At 37.4% G+C, this 18,967-nt stretch overlaps 1 protein-coding gene across 21 annotated transcripts in view; it reads left to right on the forward strand.

Moving 5' to 3' along the window:
- ANK3 (ankyrin 3) overlaps nucleotides 1–18,967 on the forward strand; it is a 502,256-nt gene that overhangs the window by 262,581 nt on the left and 220,708 nt on the right. For 7 of the 21 annotated variants that reach the window (XM_063103180.1, XM_063103179.1, XM_063103184.1 and 4 more), the window contains exon 1: nucleotides 10,258–10,420. The exons of 2 other annotated variants lie outside the window; for them this stretch is intronic. In XM_063103180.1, coding sequence (XP_062959250.1) covers nucleotides 10,292–10,420 — 129 coding nt within the window. In that variant the 5' untranslated portion in view covers nucleotides 10,258–10,291. Of the gene's footprint in view, nucleotides 1–10,018; nucleotides 10,148–10,257; nucleotides 10,421–18,967 lie in introns of those variants that run through there. 12 more of the 21 variants (XR_010024083.1, XR_010024084.1, XM_063103197.1 and 9 more) reach the window with 8 other exon arrangements.

Genomic DNA, 18,967 nt, shown 5'->3' on the forward strand with positions numbered 1-18,967 from the left:
CATGCTTGAGTAGTATTCCACTGTGTATAAGTACCACATTTTCTTTCTTTAGGCCTCTTAGTGTGGATAAAGAGATTTATTCATTCCAGCTCTGAAATGCTGTGCACCCAGCCCAGGGCTTGGCTGAGAACTGAGGCTCAATAATTGTTAGTTTTCCTCCCCGCCTTCCCTGCAGCTGTCCCCACAGAGAATACTTCCAGAACTTATTTTGCTTGACTTTTTCCCTCAGCCTAGGATATGTTCATCTTCCTTTAGCAATTTTAAGTACCCTCAAAAACCAGCTCAAGCCTGTCTTCTTTCATTCCTGCCCACAGACTCTGAACTCTGGTTGCTCACATTCATTTAAAAACATTAGTGGGACTTGTTAAGACATGTGAACAGATATGATGCGGGGGAGGGGAAAGAGGGAGGGGAGAAGAGGAATGGGGAAAGGGTCATGAAAATCAACTACAATGTATATTGACAAGTTTAAAAAAAAAATGCACGTAACAGTTAAAAAAAAAAAAAAATTAGTGGAGCATCTGCTATGTTCCCAGTGCTCAAGATGAACAAAAGCTCTGCTTTCAAGAACTAAAAGTCTACAGGGCCAGGGAGCAGGAGGAAACAAACTCTGAACCTATAAATGAGACACTGGTCAGATAGTGCTACATGGAAAGTGATGGTGACATGGTAGTTATTTCAGGCCCACTTTAGATTGGGTGGCCAGGAAAGGCCCATCTCAGAAGGAAATATCTATTTTGTGATCTGTTGATAAGAAGGGACCAGCCGTGAAAGGTCTAGAGGAAGAGAGCATTCCAGGTGGAGGGAACAGCAAGTACAAAGACCCAGAGAAGAGAATAAAATTGCGTTTTGGAGGAATACAAAAGAGGCCAGTGTGTTGGGAGCACAAACTAGGGGCAGAAGAGAGAGGTATTAGGTGAGAGCAGAGAATTTGTTTAGGTGTAGATGTTTTTCCAAATTACTTTATGCAAGTAAGTTTTCTTTCCCCTTAATTGGAGTAAAATTTCCTTGAAGAAGGTACTAGGACTATCTTTTTTGTCCTTTGTTTACCTTTACTTAGTTAACATTTAATTAATTGACTAAATGTGAATAACTCACTTATCATTTAGTGTAGCAAAGTAGGGTTACATTTCAGTGTGGTCTGATTTATGAATATTCGGAACGGGAGTTCTGAAGGGGCCCACCCTTGTCCACCTGCTATTTCAGCAGTACCCATCTGAGGACAGAGTTGCGTTCCTTTCTTCTTAATTCATCCATGTGCTGTTTTGATTGCATATTGCTTTTCATCCAGTAGACAACAGACCTCCATCTAGTTAAGGAGATAATGAAGCAAGGAGAGGGACATTTCCACAGGTCTTCAAAATTAAACCACCACCACCACAAGATGGCCTTTCTCTACCAGGTCTGGCACTTCGATGAGAGGAGGAATTCTTTTTTCTCATAACTGACTGCTGCTTCCCAATCCCCCTTCATCCTCTGCCTAAGAGAGATTAAAGATGGTTGGAATGCAGGCTGGAGTCAGTAAGTGCTCTGTCCCCTTAAAGCAAAACACATGACATACACCAGTCCTCTCTGCAGAGGGGCGGACCCTCCCATGACTTGTTCCACTTGACCTTTTGATGTCCAGAGGTGAAGAAAAGGACATTGCAGATAAGAGTGGTATATGAAGATATTTAGTTCTACCCCGTTTTTGAATTTCTGGAGAAAAATACTTTCAGTAGAAAGGAGGGAGTTTCAATAATTCTATCATTTCTAAACATTTTAGACATTGGGAGTTACTTGTGTTGGAATCAGATTGCAGATCTGTCTGGGGTAGGCATCCGAGGCTCCTGAGCTTAGAGTTGCTTCTTAATAACTTTCTGCCACATTGATTTATTAATTTGTTCTCTTCCTGTCTCCTGAACTTTTAAATACACGCACTTTTTAGTTCCTCATATTAAACTATTATTTACTTTTCCCTAATGTATCAAAATTATGCATAATTTGTTTCAAAGAACAATTTTCTAGATTAATAGATAGCACTTCCCATTTATAAAAGATAACCCATTTCTTTAAAGGATTATCCACATTTAACACATCTTTTATAATATTTAAGTGTGTGTGTGTATTTGTTTATTACAAAAGCAGTGCCTGGAAACAGGATCTTAGTTTTTTCCTTTTATTTGCAGATGAAAATCTATCGTCCATAAATCAAACTCAGAATGAAAGCATTGCAGTTAGAATTGAATAATCATTGAAGATTCCTGGAAACCTGTGTGTGTGTATTGCTCTATGATATAAGACTTTAAAAGAAATTGCATTCACTGATTTCTGCCTGATAAAATGCCATTTAGGAAACTGCTGCATGCTTGATAGTGGGGTGATTGATTTTGCAAACCTAACTTCTTTCCCCTCTTTCTTACCTTTGATTTCTTCTTTTTGTATATTTTAAATGGACAGAGAATTTTAAAAGGAGTTGGTATATTTCTACAATTGTTTTTCCCTTACTCACATGCTTTAAAAAGAGTATATTAGTATTCAAAATGCAGACACAACTTCCTATTGCAAGTTATCCCAGCCTTCTTGTTCATCTCCAGAGATGTGTGTGGGTGTCGCATTTTCAGGACACCCTCCTGGAGTAATGTGTCAATGTCAAAATGCACAACTGTAAGCTCATCATCTTTAAAGGTCTTGTTCTTAAGCTAATTAAACCCCACAGAGTTCATTACGTTTTCAAAATCTTCAAGCCCTGATTATGCACAACAGCAGAAACATAGTCAATTTCATCTAGCTAAGAATATCATCATTCAATGGAGCCCCTCAGAGAAAGCAAAAAAAGTGATCATATCATAATCAATTCCAAGTTTTGCATGCTTTATATTTATATATTCAAGAGCTTATGAAATACTGAAGAACTCTCTCCCCATTTGTTTCTTCAGGCTACACTGAACACAGCTTTGGTAGTCAAGAAGTAACCTGGCTTCTTAATGTGATTTGGGCTAATAAAAACCTGCCTGCCTTCTCCATTAACGGACAGCACCTTTTAAATTTTGTCTGTGAAGTGTGCGGGTGTCAAGAATGAATATATATGAAGTGCTGAAGACATGTTATTACACACCATTTATTTTTGTGTATCTGGGCTCATTTGCGTATAGAACCATTTGCAAAAGTAAGGAAGGGGGGTGGTATGTTGAGTCCATCTATTCTAATTCTCCTGGAATGCAAGATTTTGAGGGAATGTGGTAGTGGAGCTTGGGAGGAGAGGTATTATGGATGAGGGGATGGAGCTATGAACTCAATGGGAGTAGAAGCTCCTGGCTTAAAAGGACTCCAGATATCCATTGCCAGAGGAGTTCTAGCTGCTTTCTATCAGTGATAAGCCAAGACTCCTGAGGGTTCAATGAAGTGGCCGTCTCCACCTTGGAATCCATCAAATTAGTAAAAGTAACCCCCAAGGTAGCTGTCGTGTGCCCTTGCCTAGACAGGGTATTGCTGATCTTGGATGTTGGAGGCTGAGGACCCAAGGAATAGGAGAGAAAAGGTGGTTGGAAACAGCTTCCCTGACCACTCTGCGTGTTCCCCACCCTCACGCTATTGAGTCTCTGACCTCAGGGTCCCCACAGTGACATCCCAACTCACTTCCCTCTAAAGTCAAGGGACTCCTGTCAAAGCTGGGTCTCCGGACTTTTATCCTTTATCTTGTGCGTTTTATCTGCCAATAAAAGAGGGTAGAATATGCCCTAATGAAGATAGTGGGAAATATTGAATACAGCCAATCCAGATTAATTGGCTGTGTGAAAGCTGCCTTGTAGATTAGATCATTTGCCCTCTTAAAAGCTCAATGAGCTGCTTTTTCCATGTGTGCCTTTGAATAATGCCTGTGTCATGGCCTCAGTTTGAAAGAAGGGAGAAAACAAAGGAAAGAGAGCACATTTTGTTACTACAAGTTTTCAGGAGACACATCAGCGATATAAATGGTGTTGTCATTTCTTTTTTTTTTTTCCTTTTTAAGAAGCATTTCATGTGCTGACTATTGAACAGAGGCAATTATGTAGAATCCAGGTCCTAATGCTCAGCATTTTGTGTGTGACACATAAAGAGAGGAGAGAGAGGATATTAGTACTTTAAATTATTACATGAAAAGGCAGTGATTTTTATTTTTATTTTTATTTTTTTTTGGTCATAAAAAGCTAATATGTGGACTCTACTGGAGTTGTGGGGGGCTTCTATCACTTTTTTTAATCTCAAAATCAGACAGCATTATAGGTACACAGGAATCCCCGGCCTTTCATTTAAGTCTGTCAAACCCCAGACTCTAGATCAGTGGTCAAAAAACTTTTTCTGAAAGGGCCAGATAGCAACTGAGAAGTATTTTAGGTTTTGTTGGCCATATGGCCTCTCACAACTACTGCCATTGAAGTGTGAAAGCAGCTATAGAGAATCCGTAAACAAATGACTGTGGCTGTACTCAAATAAAACTTTATTTGTGAACACTGAAATTTGAATGGCATAAAATTTTCACGTCAAAATATTACTCCTCTTTTGATTTTTTTTCAACCACTTAAAAATGTAAAAGCCAGTTTTCGTTCATAGGCCACACAAAAACAGGTAGCAGGTCAGATTTCGCCCCCAGGGTGTAGTTTGCAGACCCCTGATCTAGATATTAGCAGACATCTCAAGAAAAACTGACTTTCAGAACTTGAGAAGTTGGTTTGTGGGAGACCCATTTTCAGGATGGACAGAATGGGGTGGGGGGTGGGGCACCTCTCCAGGCATTTGTCTTCTGGGTCTTGAAAGGATTTAGGAAGTAGTGGGATTTCAGGAACTGTTTCAACACAGGTACAAAAACCCTCTTCCCCTTTCCTGAATTTGAGGATTAGCCCTGAAAACCACTGAATGTGCAGCCCTCCCCTCAGTCCCTCTCTGTGCTCGCACCTTCCTGAAACATTTTCTGAGCATGTACTGTATAGAGCCCTTGGTTAGATGTCAGTGATACAAAGGACAGGTGGCAGGCAAGTGCTCACAACCTGCCAGCAGAGCACAGAAGTCAATGGAGGCTCACACCTGGGGCGTCCCAGCACCAGCCCTCAGCATCACCCAGGCTCATCCTCTGCTTGCACAGATAGCTTCCCTGGCCACTCCCAGCTGGGACAACTCATGATTCAGGATGGCTTGACATGAGCTGTCGCTGGATCCTCGGTTCCTACTCAGGTATGTGGATTGATGGGAAAGGCCATGACTATTAAGGGGCTCGACATTTCAAAGATCTATGCCGAAAAGTATTACCAGGGTTTGCTTTTGGCTGGTTGGTGGCTCTTCCGTACACAGCCTGGTGCAAGTTTTTGTCCCTTAGTCTGAGCCTCCAAAAGGTAACTATCTGAAGCAATGCTTATACCATCATTGTTCATGAGCATTGCCCTTTTTTACTGAACAGTATTGATGCACTTTGAAAATCACAAGTTAGACATTTTGTAAATTAAATCACTATGTAAATACCCTAAGTCTTTATTCTCATTAAAGGAATCCAATTACAAATTCTGGAATTCTGGGCACAGCAATATCATAATTTCACAATGTACCATCATGGAACCACTCTGGGATCCCGTATGATAGAGCTCCTATATGATTAAATGATTGCTGAGATTATGTGATTTACTCTATGTTTATTGTCTGTGTAAAAAAAAAGAAAAAGTTTAAATATAGGGTTTCCTTGAGGTGGAGCATACTTGTTCTCATACAGTGTGGTAGAAAATGTTAGAATTCTGTCCCACTGTGGAACATTTAGTATTTTCCATAGATCTGCCAGCCTCCTCCTTCAAGCTACAGCAGCCTCCCCCATCAGGCTGTGCTTGCCATTTGGGGATGTTAGCTCCTGCCCCTACTTCTCCTTTTGCAGCTGCAGTATCTTCGAGATGAGCAATGATAGTTTGAGAAATAAAATGTCCTGGCCAGGGGGTGGGTTGAAAGGCACAATTATGGGAATTGTTACTCTTCTTATTTAGTATAATTATAGAGTGTTTTCCTGTAAAGAGCTCCACAGAAAGGTTGAATCAGTTGGGATTATTTATCCTGGGGAGGAGAAGGGTGAAAGGGAGCGGTATAACTCTATGGCAGTGTGGAGTGTTTAAAAGACGACAACTAACTGTTCTCTCTTCTCACCGAAGACAGAAGATTAAGAAATTGGTAGGAAGGGTCTACGTTAGACGTGAGGGTATTAAACTCTGAAGTGAGATCCTAGGGAGGTCTCGGTGAATAGGAGGACTTGGATGTCCTGCCTGAAGCCAGGTATCTCATTTTCTGATTTCCATTGCAGGCCACTACGGTCTGTCTAAAGGATCAGAGGGGCAGAGACAAAGGCCTGCATTCCTAGGCCCCCAAATTTTGATAAAGCCAAGATGGTTAACACAGTCATAAAGGACAGCCTTGAGGAAGACCAAAAAACAAACAAAATCACAGCAGATGTCTTCGGAACAAAGTCTGCAGCTTCAGTGGAAAAGCTGGGCTTGGGGGTGTGTCCTGGGGTTTGATGGAAGAAGAGTTTGCCCTCAGTTGGGTAATGCCCAGCCGGGGGATAGTGAGGATTTCTCATGCCAGCCTCACCTTCTCCTGAGCACCAGCTGATGGCATCTGTCGCCTTTCCAGCACTCTGTGTGCATCAGGCAGATCAGATTTCCTCTACTCCAGAGATGACTCTGATGCCACCTCACTGAGTGCGAGTTCAGAACAGGCACAGAGGCAGCAGAGTGAGGGTTTTCCAGGTTTTCCCTGACAAAGCATAGTTTCCAGCCCATGGTGGGTGCATACCATTTGTTTTGTGGTTGTGTAAATGCATGCTTGAGGGAGGGGAGGGGAAAAGGAGATGTACAGTCAGTACTGAACAACCTGGAACTGGAACTCCAGATTTGGATAAGAAATCTCTCCATTTACAAATGTTGACAACTATTTTTTCCATCTTCATTGAGGTATAATTGGCAAATAAAATTGTATATATTGATATACATAGATATTGTGAAGTAATTATCACAAACTAATTAACATATTAACTTATTTATCACCTTAAATAGTTCTTTTCTTTTTTCTTAAGATCAACTCTCTTAGTAAATTTCGAGTATGTGATATGGTATGTTAACTATATTCACTTTGCTATACATTAGGACTCCAGAACTTACTCAGCTTGCATACTTAAACTTTGTACACCTTGACCAACATCTTCCCATTTTCCCTCCCTCCAGTCCCTGGCAACTACCTTTCTACTCTCTGTCTCTATGAGTTCAACTTTTTCAGATTCCACATATTACTGAGATCATACAGTATTTGTCTTTCTGTGCCAGGCTTATTTCACTTAACATAGTGTCCCCCAGGCTCATCCATGTTGTCACATACAGCAGGATTTCCTTTTTTTTTTGGCTGAGGAATATTCAGTTGTGTATATATATACCACATTTTCTTTATCCATTCATCTGTTGATGGATACTTAGGTTGCTTCTTTCATATCTTGTGATTAATGCATTGAATGTGAGAGTACAAATATCTCGAGATACTGATTTCATTTCCTTTAGCTGTATCCCTGAGTAATAGGATTGCGGGATCATAAGGTAATTCTATTTTAAACTTTTTGAGGGACCTCTATAAAATTTTCCATAATGGCTGTACCAATTTACATTCCTACCAACAGTGTGCAAGAGTTCCCTTTTCTCTGCATCCTTGCCAACACTTGTTGTCTTTTGTCTTATTTAGAATAGTCATCCTAACAGGTGTGAGGTGATTATCTCATTGTGGTTTTTTGCTCTTGAGTTGTATGAGCTCCTTATGTATTTTGGATATTAACTCACTATCAGTTACGTGGTTTGCAAATATTTTTTCTCACTCTGTAGATTATCTTTTTCCTCTGTTGGTTGTTTCCTTTGATGTGCAGAACTTTTTAGTTTGATTCAATCCTACTTTTCTTTTTGCTTTTCTTTTCTGTGCTTTTGGTTTCATATCCAAAAGGTAATTGCTGAGACCAACATCAAGAAGCTTTTCCCTTATGTTTTCTTCTAATGGTTTTATGGCATAGTTATGTTTTCTTCTAATAGTGTTATGGCAAGAATAGTTTTATCCTTCTAATAGTCTTATGTTTAAGTGTTTAATCCATTTTGAGTTGATTTTTGTATATGGTGTAAGATAAAGGTCCAGTTTCATTCTTCTGCATGTGAATATCCAATTTTCCAACACCATTTATTGAAGAGACTATCCTTTCCCCATTGTGTGTGCTTGGTACCCTTGTCAAGGATCAGTTGATGGTAGATACTTGGATTTATCTCTAGGCTTTCTGTCCTGTTCCATTGGTCTATATGTCTGTTTTTATGCTAGTACCATACTGTTTTATTTATTCTAGCTTTGTAATATATTTCAAAGTCAGGAAGTGTGATCCCTCCAGCTTGGTTCTTCTTGCTCAAGCTTGATTTATTAATTTAAATACTTTTTAAAACACTATGGGGGCCAAGAAAACATGTGTTTGCTATTTGTTTCCAGTGCGTGACCTTATTTTTAGAATCATACAGAATTGGATTCAAATCCTGATTACTTGGCAGATTACTTAACCTCTCTGAACTTGTTTCCCTCTCACAAATATATAGAGGGAAATTGATTCACAGCATAACTATGAAAACTGAAATAATTTATGTAAATAAATGAATATAGGTCTTTGCATGCTTGATAAATGTTAATAATGTAATTATAATAGCTGTGATTATATTATTATTATGTTGAAACATACAAAATTGCTGGTATACACCTGGTTTTGAAATGTAAATATGGCTATTTCATATGATCAACATAATATTGTTAACGTAAAACCCTACCCTGTCTACATTATTATTACTTGACATTATTGCTCATGTTAATGCCTCCCCACCCAACCCCTAAATGCACACATATGATCCTCCTTCCCTGCTCTACTTTTTCCCACAGCACTTATTCCTTTGAGTGTATTCAACAGCTTATTTATTATGTTTATGCCTTACTGTCTGTCTGCCCTTCCCCTGCTGGTATATAAGCTTCATCAAGGCAGGGATTTTCCCTATGTAGTTCATTGCTTTTCTCCTCCTTCCTCACACCAGCACCTAGAGTAGTGTCTGGCACTCAGTAGGTTCTTTGTAAATATGTATTGAATGACACAGTGTCCACCATGGACACTTTCCTTCTAGCCTCACAGGTCTGATGGAGCTATTGATGAGAACTGTTCTCAGTAAAACAAGCAAGTTGTTTTTCAGGGCTTTGATTCTTGAGCTCAAGTGCAAGAATGGTAAAAAGTTGCCTAAGTATTATGTGCCCCAAATCTGAAAAGTTGAATTCAGTTAGTTGGGATGGGGGAAAAATTTTTTTAAAATTGCTCAGAAGCATTCACGAGTTATTTGTTTCCCCCGCCCCTGGTTATACACACGAGTTTTGTATAGTGCCATATTTTTAAAAAGATGGTCATCAGTTGCGTTTGCCCTTGAATAAAAGGAAATTTGGTTTGTAAGGTAACTCTCCTTGGTGGTAAAGTATGTTTTCACACTGTGTGTGTGTGTGTGTGTACACGTGTACAGGCAGACATATTAGTAAAGACATATTTCACTAGTAAAGCTAATGTAGGGAAGGAGATTAAAAGTTTAAAAAGCCCACTAGTAAAAGGCAGGCCTGATTGGATTGGAAAGATCCAGAGAGAAAATGGTTGTATTGTCTTTAGATGGAATGTCAGAGTAGCCTGCATCCAGAGGAAAGTGCTGATAAGCAGAATGACAAAAGCTGGTTTCATGAGTGATTCCAAGCAGCCAGGGTACACTCCCCAGCTGAGTGCCCTGCTATTTTCGGTATTCCACATATCATGACTAAATACACAGAGCTTGACTGCAGGCCACAAATATGGTAAGTCCGTGGGGGAATTGTGGGAGGTATTACATTGTTCGTAAGGGCCAAGGCAACTTGCATACTCCTGTCTGCCCCAGCACCCCCCGTTCAAATAGTTAGTCGCTTCTGACTAGTTCTTACCTCCTTAGTGGGAGGTGGGGAAACCTTTACATTTCCCAGGGCAGATATTTTTAGATGTGATGCTCTGTCCAAAGTGTTAACTAATTGACTTATCAGGTTTCATACTTGGCCACAGAGAATGGCAGTGGAAGAGGGAGAGAGCTTCCCAGAACAAGTAAGCATTTATAGCTTCCAAACGAAATGCATTTTCCTTATAGAAGTGCTGCTTTGCCCTGAATAGTTGTGCCTTTTAAAAACTGTTTGTTGCTGGGGAGGAAGGAAACTAACCTGTTTGTACCATGAATCACTTGAGTTAAATATGTGCAGGACAATGGACTGTTCTTTCTTTCTGTTTTGCTCGGATCTGAACTCTAGATATGTTTTGCCTCTGGTGTGTGTTCGGCTAAGGCCTGCCTTAAGAAGATGCTTCCCAAAATGCAGAAAGACAGTGAGTGATCGGGGGGCAGGAAGGGCCTGGTGCACCATGTAATGTAAGAAGGTTTAAGTGGTCATAGTATTCTCAAGAGAAATCTGAGAAATCTTTGAAGTTCAGCTTTTTGTGATGTATTAATTACAAGGGGGAATGCAGAATTTTACAGTTGGGAAGAAAATATCATGGAGTTAAAATTTGTTTTGAAACTCATATAAATGGTAGATGGAAAATATAATTAGAAGTTGGAAAATATGACTTTATTTGTTTCAACAGAATTACATACAGATATAAATAAGTCATCTCGCTGAATAATTTTAAAGAATTGGCACAGTAAGCCATTTTCCCCTTAAGGGATACTATATGGAAAAATAGGGTAAATATTTGTTTTATTTTTATAAAATTTGGAGGTGCTTTTTCTGGGGGATTCACAAAATACTATTTACATCATGGTATAGTTGAAGATTTCATGTGATCTTTTGTTTCCATCTGTGTCCTTTCAGTTAACATCAGGTTATCCAACTATGAGAATATATTATGTACTATGAATAGAAGAAAGTATTCTTTGCTATTAATATAACAAATTAAATCCTTAGCATAAGATGAACATTTTGTTAAAAAATTTAGTGAGATGGTCATAATGACTAGAATAAGACATCATAAAAATGAGATTGGTGCTTTTTCTAATATCAGGTAGCAGACATGCTAATGGTTTTGACAAAATAATTATCATTCCATTTGTAGGTTGCTACAAAAAGCAACCCTGAGAACTCTTTCACAATTTTATTCTTATTTTACATGGATTCAGTTTTAATTTTTGTACTCCTGAAGACAGAGTCCTTTTTGCTAAAAGGTCGACCTTTCATGGCTTTTATGGAGTGTAGCTATATTATAGAAAGACCTCTATGAGACTGTAAACATTCTGTGTGTCTCAGTGAAAGGCCTTTTCAGATTGAACTTTGAGATTTATTTATTAAAGCTATGACTATTATTCATTCATTCCAGGCATAAATTCCAATTGTAATTTACTAATAATATTGGCAAGTAGGTCCTAAAAATCATGTTATATCACTCTTAAAATAACCAACTTACCTATTGAAAATTATGAGCTGCATTGTTAAATTTGGATGTGTATTCTGTTCCAATAGCTGTGGAACTGAAAACTTTACATATAATCATAAATTACTTAATTTGACTTAGCTTTGCGAAATACCAATTGCTGGGAAGTGTTTGAGCCAAGTGCAAATATAACAAGTCTTAAAGTATCTGAGAAGCTGTGGCCTTTTATGGAATAAGTTTTTTAAAAAATCTGATATCCAAAAGGAAAGCCCAAATGAAAGTAGACCATCTTGTTTCTGCCTCATGTCAGAATACATCAGCTGAATGGTGAAAGCATTTGATCTCAGCCCATATGTGTAGTGTTTTCTGTTTTGGTGGGCATGCTGTTTAAAAAATGTGTAATGAAATGACAGACTGAATTTGAAATTATCATGCCCTAAGCAGTAACTCTGGAAGGGTACTGACCTGATACAGATCACACAGAAGTCCCGTCACAATAGAGTAGCATGTACTATTGCTGGGCTAGGTTTGGTTAGACAATGAATGGAGTTACTCCTCTCCTGGCTTCATCTCTGACTTGATTGGAAGAATGAACAGTTTATCTGCATGAGCTGAACTATGGATAAAATTCTTGCAAAGAGGGTATAGTAGATAATTATATTTTCACGAATGATTTTTAATGCTTTCTGGTACGTGTTTGGCTTGTGGTTTCTACAGTCCTGTAGAGATTTCTTGCAGAGATTTTCTAAAGGATTGTGTAGTCTGTGTTTGGGGAGAAACTTTTAGTGATTTTACAACTTGCTGTGGAGCATTTATTGTACAAACCTTCTAGAAAGGTAGATGTATGTGTTCCTTCGCCAGTTTTAGAAACAGCCTCTCAGGTTACTAATAATTAAGCCTGTATGGAAGAACTAGTTTTGACAAAAATGATTGATGAAAAGTTAACTCTTAAATTTGAACTCTTAAATAATGCTCTTGGGGGGAGGGGGAAGCTAGACTTTAATATTGAACAAAATCCAAATGTAATCTAATTTTAATGTGCATTTTCGAGGCAACTAATGATAAGATCCTTCAATAACAACTGATGCGAATTATTTTTAAATCCTATAAAGGTACCCTATAATACCAACTAGAAATTCTTGGTGTTATTTTTTATCTTTCAGTTTTGCATTTGTTTTTCAATGTTTGATTCATTAATAAATAGTTAATACGTATTTAACTGTTGAAGGGATTCCTCGTTTTATTGTTGATGGTTTCACTTTAGGAAATTGGGGGCAAGGAGGATAATTTATGGAGTCAAACTCAAAAGAAATCACAAAACCTGTCTTTTTGCTGCTGCGACTATCTGTAGTTTCTTGTTTTGAAATGGAAACTTTTAGTTTATTGTTTGTATAGTATTTATCAACTAAATTTGTTTTTGTCTATGTGACAATACAAAGATGCTACCTCAGGTCAGCTATAAATTTGGGTGATGATCAAGTGTAAGCAATATCTATAAGACAAAAGATTATTTATTTTCCACATGAATCTATTTTATTGCTCTTGGACTCTTCCTATCACTGTTCATTTATTCATTTTTTTTTCTTTTTTTATTGAAACAATTGATCATACATATTTGTGGGGTACAGAGTTAACTATCAGTATTTGTGTACAATATGTGATGATCAGTTCAGGATTGTTAGCATATTCATCATTACAAAATGTAATTATTCTTTGTGCCCATTACCCAATTTCTCCCTAGCTCCCCTCTGCCTCCCCCTTATCCACCTCTAGTAGAGTGGCATATTAAAGTCCTCAACTATTACTGTTTTGTGGTCTATCTTTCCTATTAGATCCAGTAACAGTTGCTTTATACATCTGGGTGCTCTGATGTTGGGTGCATATATATTTATGCTTGTTATATCTTCTTCTTGCATTGATCCTGACAGAAGATAATTTAAAATGTCATGTCTTTTTGAACATTCTTTTTATAATGCTAAGGCATTTTAAGTCACAAAGTAAAAATATATTTGCCAACTCTTTATCTTAATGCAAATATTTATTTTTTATATTTTCTTTTTACCATGATCCGGTATAGTGTAAGAGCTAGTAATAAAAATTAAACTGTCTTCTAATTGAACTATTGATAAATATTATCATTAGATTATGTAACATAAATTTCAGTGTATATCAGGCAGATGTCTACAGTTACTAATTAATCATTTATTAAGCATAAGAGCTTATAAAGAAGTTAATTCTTTTATTTTAGGAGTCTCATTTTATTCTTGTATGAAATAAAGTTCTATGTATATTGATCATAACAAACATTTCCGGAGAATAATGTTGGGTAGTTAATGTCATTTTTTTCTTTAGTCAAGCGACAGTGAGTGATGGTAAGCATTTTGCTTTGCAAAATCTGGATATGCTTTAGTTTGATTTAGTCTTGAATTCTTGATTATTTTGTATTCCTGCTCATCATTCTGATATAATATTGATTTACATGTTTCTGTAATTCAATGGTTATTCTGTTACCTTTTGAAAACACTTGGACCGATAAGATAAATTACACTTGGAATACTGTAGATTTTTAAATACTGTCTTATCTTTTGATCCCCCAAACCTAGCACATATAAGCACTCAATATTTGTTGCAATTTTAAACAAATCCTCGTCTTTGAAGGAAATATATAGCCTCTTGTAAGTTTGGCCTTCTAGCTACCATATAGGGACAATATTTTAAAATATTTAAATATTTTAAAGAGGAAAGTGCACTAGTTAACTTTCCATGTCAGTGACCAAAATCAGAGTATTATTTCCAGTCTAGAGGTCTTCCAGAATAGAGGATTTGTATCTATAGTTGTGTTTATGCAACAATGACAAGTTGTCCATGAAAAATTTTCATGCTGTCTTTCTGATAAGGCAATGGGATTTATTGCTTATTTCTCACATGTCATTTCAAGAACTTTAAGTTGACATTCTGAGGACAGTATTATTCACTGAGAAAGTGTAGTACCATATGGACATGGCCACTTGGAAAGACCCTATCTAGGAGGAGAACTGAAGCAAGGTAGCAAAAAAGCAATAAATAGGCAAAGGGGTCCTGGTTTGTACGTTGCAAAAATAGCAGCATTACATTTAGACTTTGTCTTCCTATTCAGTCATGATGTCAGCTTAATTTTTTTCTTAAGGAGTGGTATGCCTCTGTATCACGAGGTCAATCTTTGAAAATTTTGCCATAGACCAGCCACTCTCAAAGTGGTCTAAGAACTCCTAGGTGTCCCTGAGACCCTCCCAGAGTATCTGTAAGGCCCTCCTTTTTCTAACTGTATTATCTACTTAAGGCCTGGCTTCCTTCACAGACTTCAACCAAAACAACACATAGCAAAAGACTGAATATAGAAGCAGATATGAGAACCACCCATCTTCTCTGGCCAGACATTAAAGAGATTTGCAAACCCATAAAACAATACCAGTTATCTCACCTTTTTTGTTGTTTATTTTGGAAAACACAGTTATTTTTCATAAGATAATATATTTTATGTTATCATGTAATAAGTTTGCTATTGTTATTTTAAGGTAAATTAATAAATCGTTTTCAAATTCGCAGTTTTATTTTCTGATATGGTATATATCACTAGTTATAGCCCTCATAATCAAAAGGCCTTTAGGGAATCCTCAATAATATTTAAGAGGGATAAAGGATAAGAGTGTAAAGAGATCCTGAGACAAACAAGTTTGAGAACCATTGCTCTAGACAGATTGCATTGTGAACATCCTCTGGCCTGGTTTGCATGCTTAGCTTAGTTGCTGAAAGAACTGGGCCAATCCAGTTCATGGATTCACTCCTACAAGGCTAGTTATGTTCGCTTGACTTTCATGGTCATAGTCTTAGCCAAACAAGTTAGGATATTAACTTAAAAAATAATTTTAAAATGATAACAAAGGATGATATTAATTGGAGGCCAACTATGTATGCACGGCCATTTCTAACTACTTTGCATGTATCACCTCCTTTGATATCAACAGCCTTTTGAGTTAAATCTTACTGCCATTCTCATTTTACAGACAAAGAAGCAGCTCAACCACAGTGTATTTAAGTACCTTGTCCATCGTCACACAGTTTGTGAATTGCAGAGCCAGGTTCTAAACCTAGGCGTCGGGTCCAGAGCGTGAACTCTGAAATTGCTAAATTATGTGAGGGTACTTCAAAAAGTTTGTGGAAAAAATATAGTTAAGGGCCGAACCCGTGGCGCACTCAGGAGAGTGCGGCGCTGGGAGCACAGCGACGCTCTCACCGTGGGTTCGGATCCTATATAGGAATGGCCGGTGCACTCACTGGCTGAGTGCCGGTCACGAAAAAGACAAAAAAAAAAAAAAAAGAAAGAAAGAAAGAAAAAAAAATATATAGTTAAAAGATGATACAAATCTTCCCGTGAACTTTTTGAAGTACCCTCATATTGACTTGCTGATAGATCTAGACTAATCCACCACTTTCTATTTCCATACATTTAAAAAATACATGTGACATGCTAATCCTGAATTAACACCTTCATTTTCATACTTGAAGGTCAGCTCCTTAAATATGAGTTTTTGCTCCCGGTATCCTTGTAGTATATAATCTAGCTGTCAGACTATGGTATAGCTGAAAGTCACCTACCATATTGTAACTACTTAGAATTATAGATTCCAGTGGTTACCTTCACTTTGGGATTAAGTCCATTCTTACATGTTTTATTTTACATAATAACAAATAACATCGTTTCTTATTATCTTTAGTACATGTTTTCATTCCACTTTTTAAAAGATCTCTTGTGTGTCTATGTACCTTCTTTCTCTATCTCTCCCTTTTACTGCATTCATTGTAAAGCTGGTAAATCTTCTAGTTCCAAATCTTGTCCAGGAAAAACGTAAATGTCACTCGAAGATTATTTAAGATTCCTAAATCAGTCTGTCCATCCATCTGTCTGTCTAACTTCACTATTGGCCTAACATTATTTTACCGTGTATTTTTTATTCATTCAAATACAAACTTATTTAGCTATATTTTTAGTGAGGGCTCCTAAAATCCCTTTGTTGAGCACAGACTTAAGTAGAAATGAAAATTTTAAATGGAAAGATCAATAGCACTTTGGTGTATTTGTTTAAACAAAAATCTGTACAAAACCATCCTCCCCAAAAGCCCCCTAAAAAGGCAGGTAGTTTCATTTACCAGCATTCCAGCAAGGCTCCAGCTGCACCAGCTGGCACACGATGCTTTAGGATGATAAATTCACGAACCCCTCCTCTCACAAGCTAATGCATCCTCTCCCTTGGGAGCCATGGGCCTCACCCTTCAATTCCTCTAGACTTTTAATCCTTGGGTCTCTAATTATCTGACCAGGAAGCTGACGTCCAGTATATTGTAATTTCCTGGCTCATTCCCACTGTAGGTAATATACTTATGCATTGCAAGAAAATAGTTATGTTTACAATATGAAGTCTATCCACACTAGAAAATCAAGGTATTTATTTTCTGGTCTCATAAAAAAAAAAAAAAAATGTTCAGAAAATGCTCATCTACTCAAGTAAATACTTTTTCTTTTCTTGCTACCCAGACCAATTTTAGCTTATCACTGTTTTCAGTTGCTATATTTAAAATGTGAATAGTTTCCTGGATTAAATATTTTAGGACTCACGCCAATACCTCCTACATAATGAGGATTCTTAAGCAAGAAACCCTGACATCCTTGTTCTGATTCATAACATACCAAATAAATGGAAAAATCCCAAACAGGTGACGTGTTTTATGTAATCCACCATGTACAATGTTGGAATTTATTGCTATACGTTGCCCAAGTGATAAATACCAAAATCTTAGCATTTTAAGGTACATTTCTAAGGGACTCTGCAGTTGGCTGTTGTTGTGTAGCCAGGCCTTGTAACAATTTAGTATTTGTTTTATAAACAAAGGTTTCATAGACTGCCAAATCTTGACTGCATATCCAATTTCATTTTATGTTTCAAGAGACAAAGCTGTCTGTGAATTTTAGCCCTTTTCGTGTGTGAGGAGAGGGCCATGTTTAGATACTTAATTGTGCTCCATGGGATACACAGGATAAGTGTTAGGGAGAGTTACAGTGGATTGTGGTCTGGGGAAAGGGACGTTGGATCAGTTGATCTTGAAGATCCCATCCAACTTGGAATCTGGCAGAGAAATGTTCAGCCAAGTCATTTCACTAGTTTAAAAACCATAACATTGTGGACTAATTCACTCCTGTTCTTGTATCATGAGGGTGGTGGGAAGAACATTAAATTCAGTGAACTCAAATTCTATTTTTAGCAATTCGTCTAACTAGTTAAGCAAATCATGCCTCTCTTTGCCTCAGTTTCATGTCTATACAGTAGAGATGACACAGTGACCACTACCTACCTCAAAAAATAAGATGTGTGTAAAAAAAAAAAAAATAGAATTATACTTTTTTTCAATACGAAAAAGCTATTTATTAAGACTAGGATTTAATTATTACTATATTGAATCTTTGCTTACTAGTTTACTAGTTCAGGGCCATGTACCCTGAGATTATTTAGTAAATATTGCTGAGGTTAGCAGAGGACAAGCATGTAAATGACTGACTAAATGAAGGCATGCCAGCTGATCATTCCAGGGGTGGCAGAGCCTGATCGTTTAAGACAGCCACCGTCTTAGGTGAACAAGGGAGCGTGGATCCTGCATCATAGGCAACCTAGCTCGCAAGAGAGCACAAGAGAATTTCTTAAAAGACATGTTCATGTGGGAAATAATTGAGACAAATGAACTAGATGAAGCATAGCAAGACAAGAGAAGGGGATGACTGATAATGCAAAGGTTGAAGACCCCGAGGGTCTCTATGTTTTTTTGTTTACCACTTGCCTTCTGCCTAACAAATGGAAAAGGCTTTCAGCTCTGTGTTTTGGGGTTCCTATCATGCCCCAAACCTATAGATTACAAACCAACATTAATTGCTGACTATTTTATTCAACCTTCAATTGCATGCTTATTTTAAGTCAATGGGGAAAATAATTCCCTGCAATGAACATAATTAAAATTTCCAAAAAGACTAAATCTTCTTTATATTAATAGTCCATTTTTGTTTATTAAGATATTTCTTTTAAAAAGAAAAATTCTCCAGGGCTGTTATATGTTCTGAATTGCTGAGCACTGAGAATGCTATGGGTGGACTTGTTTTTTCCAAGGCAACGTATTATCATTTCTCTTGTGTTTCTTTGTCACAAGAGATAACCAGAAACATGTCCAAATGCAGCAGAGGTCTCAAACAAATCTGGTAGCAAACATATCTGCAAAACACATTTTTCAGAAATGTTTTCTCCACCTGTGGTTATTTTCCAGGTTTCTTTATCTGAATCTTTATATTTCAGAGTAACCAAAGGTAACTATTTTATTAACTTTAAGGTTAACATATCTCTGATTTATAGCTTCACCCTTATGCAAGGAAAGACAGATTTATCCTGTCCTAGAATTTCCTTGAATGGAATAAAGTAAATGGTTAAT

Source organism: Cynocephalus volans, chromosome 7, assembly GCF_027409185.1.
Source record: "Cynocephalus volans isolate mCynVol1 chromosome 7, mCynVol1.pri, whole genome shotgun sequence".
Lineage (NCBI taxonomy): Eukaryota > Metazoa > Chordata > Mammalia > Dermoptera > Cynocephalidae > Cynocephalus > Cynocephalus volans.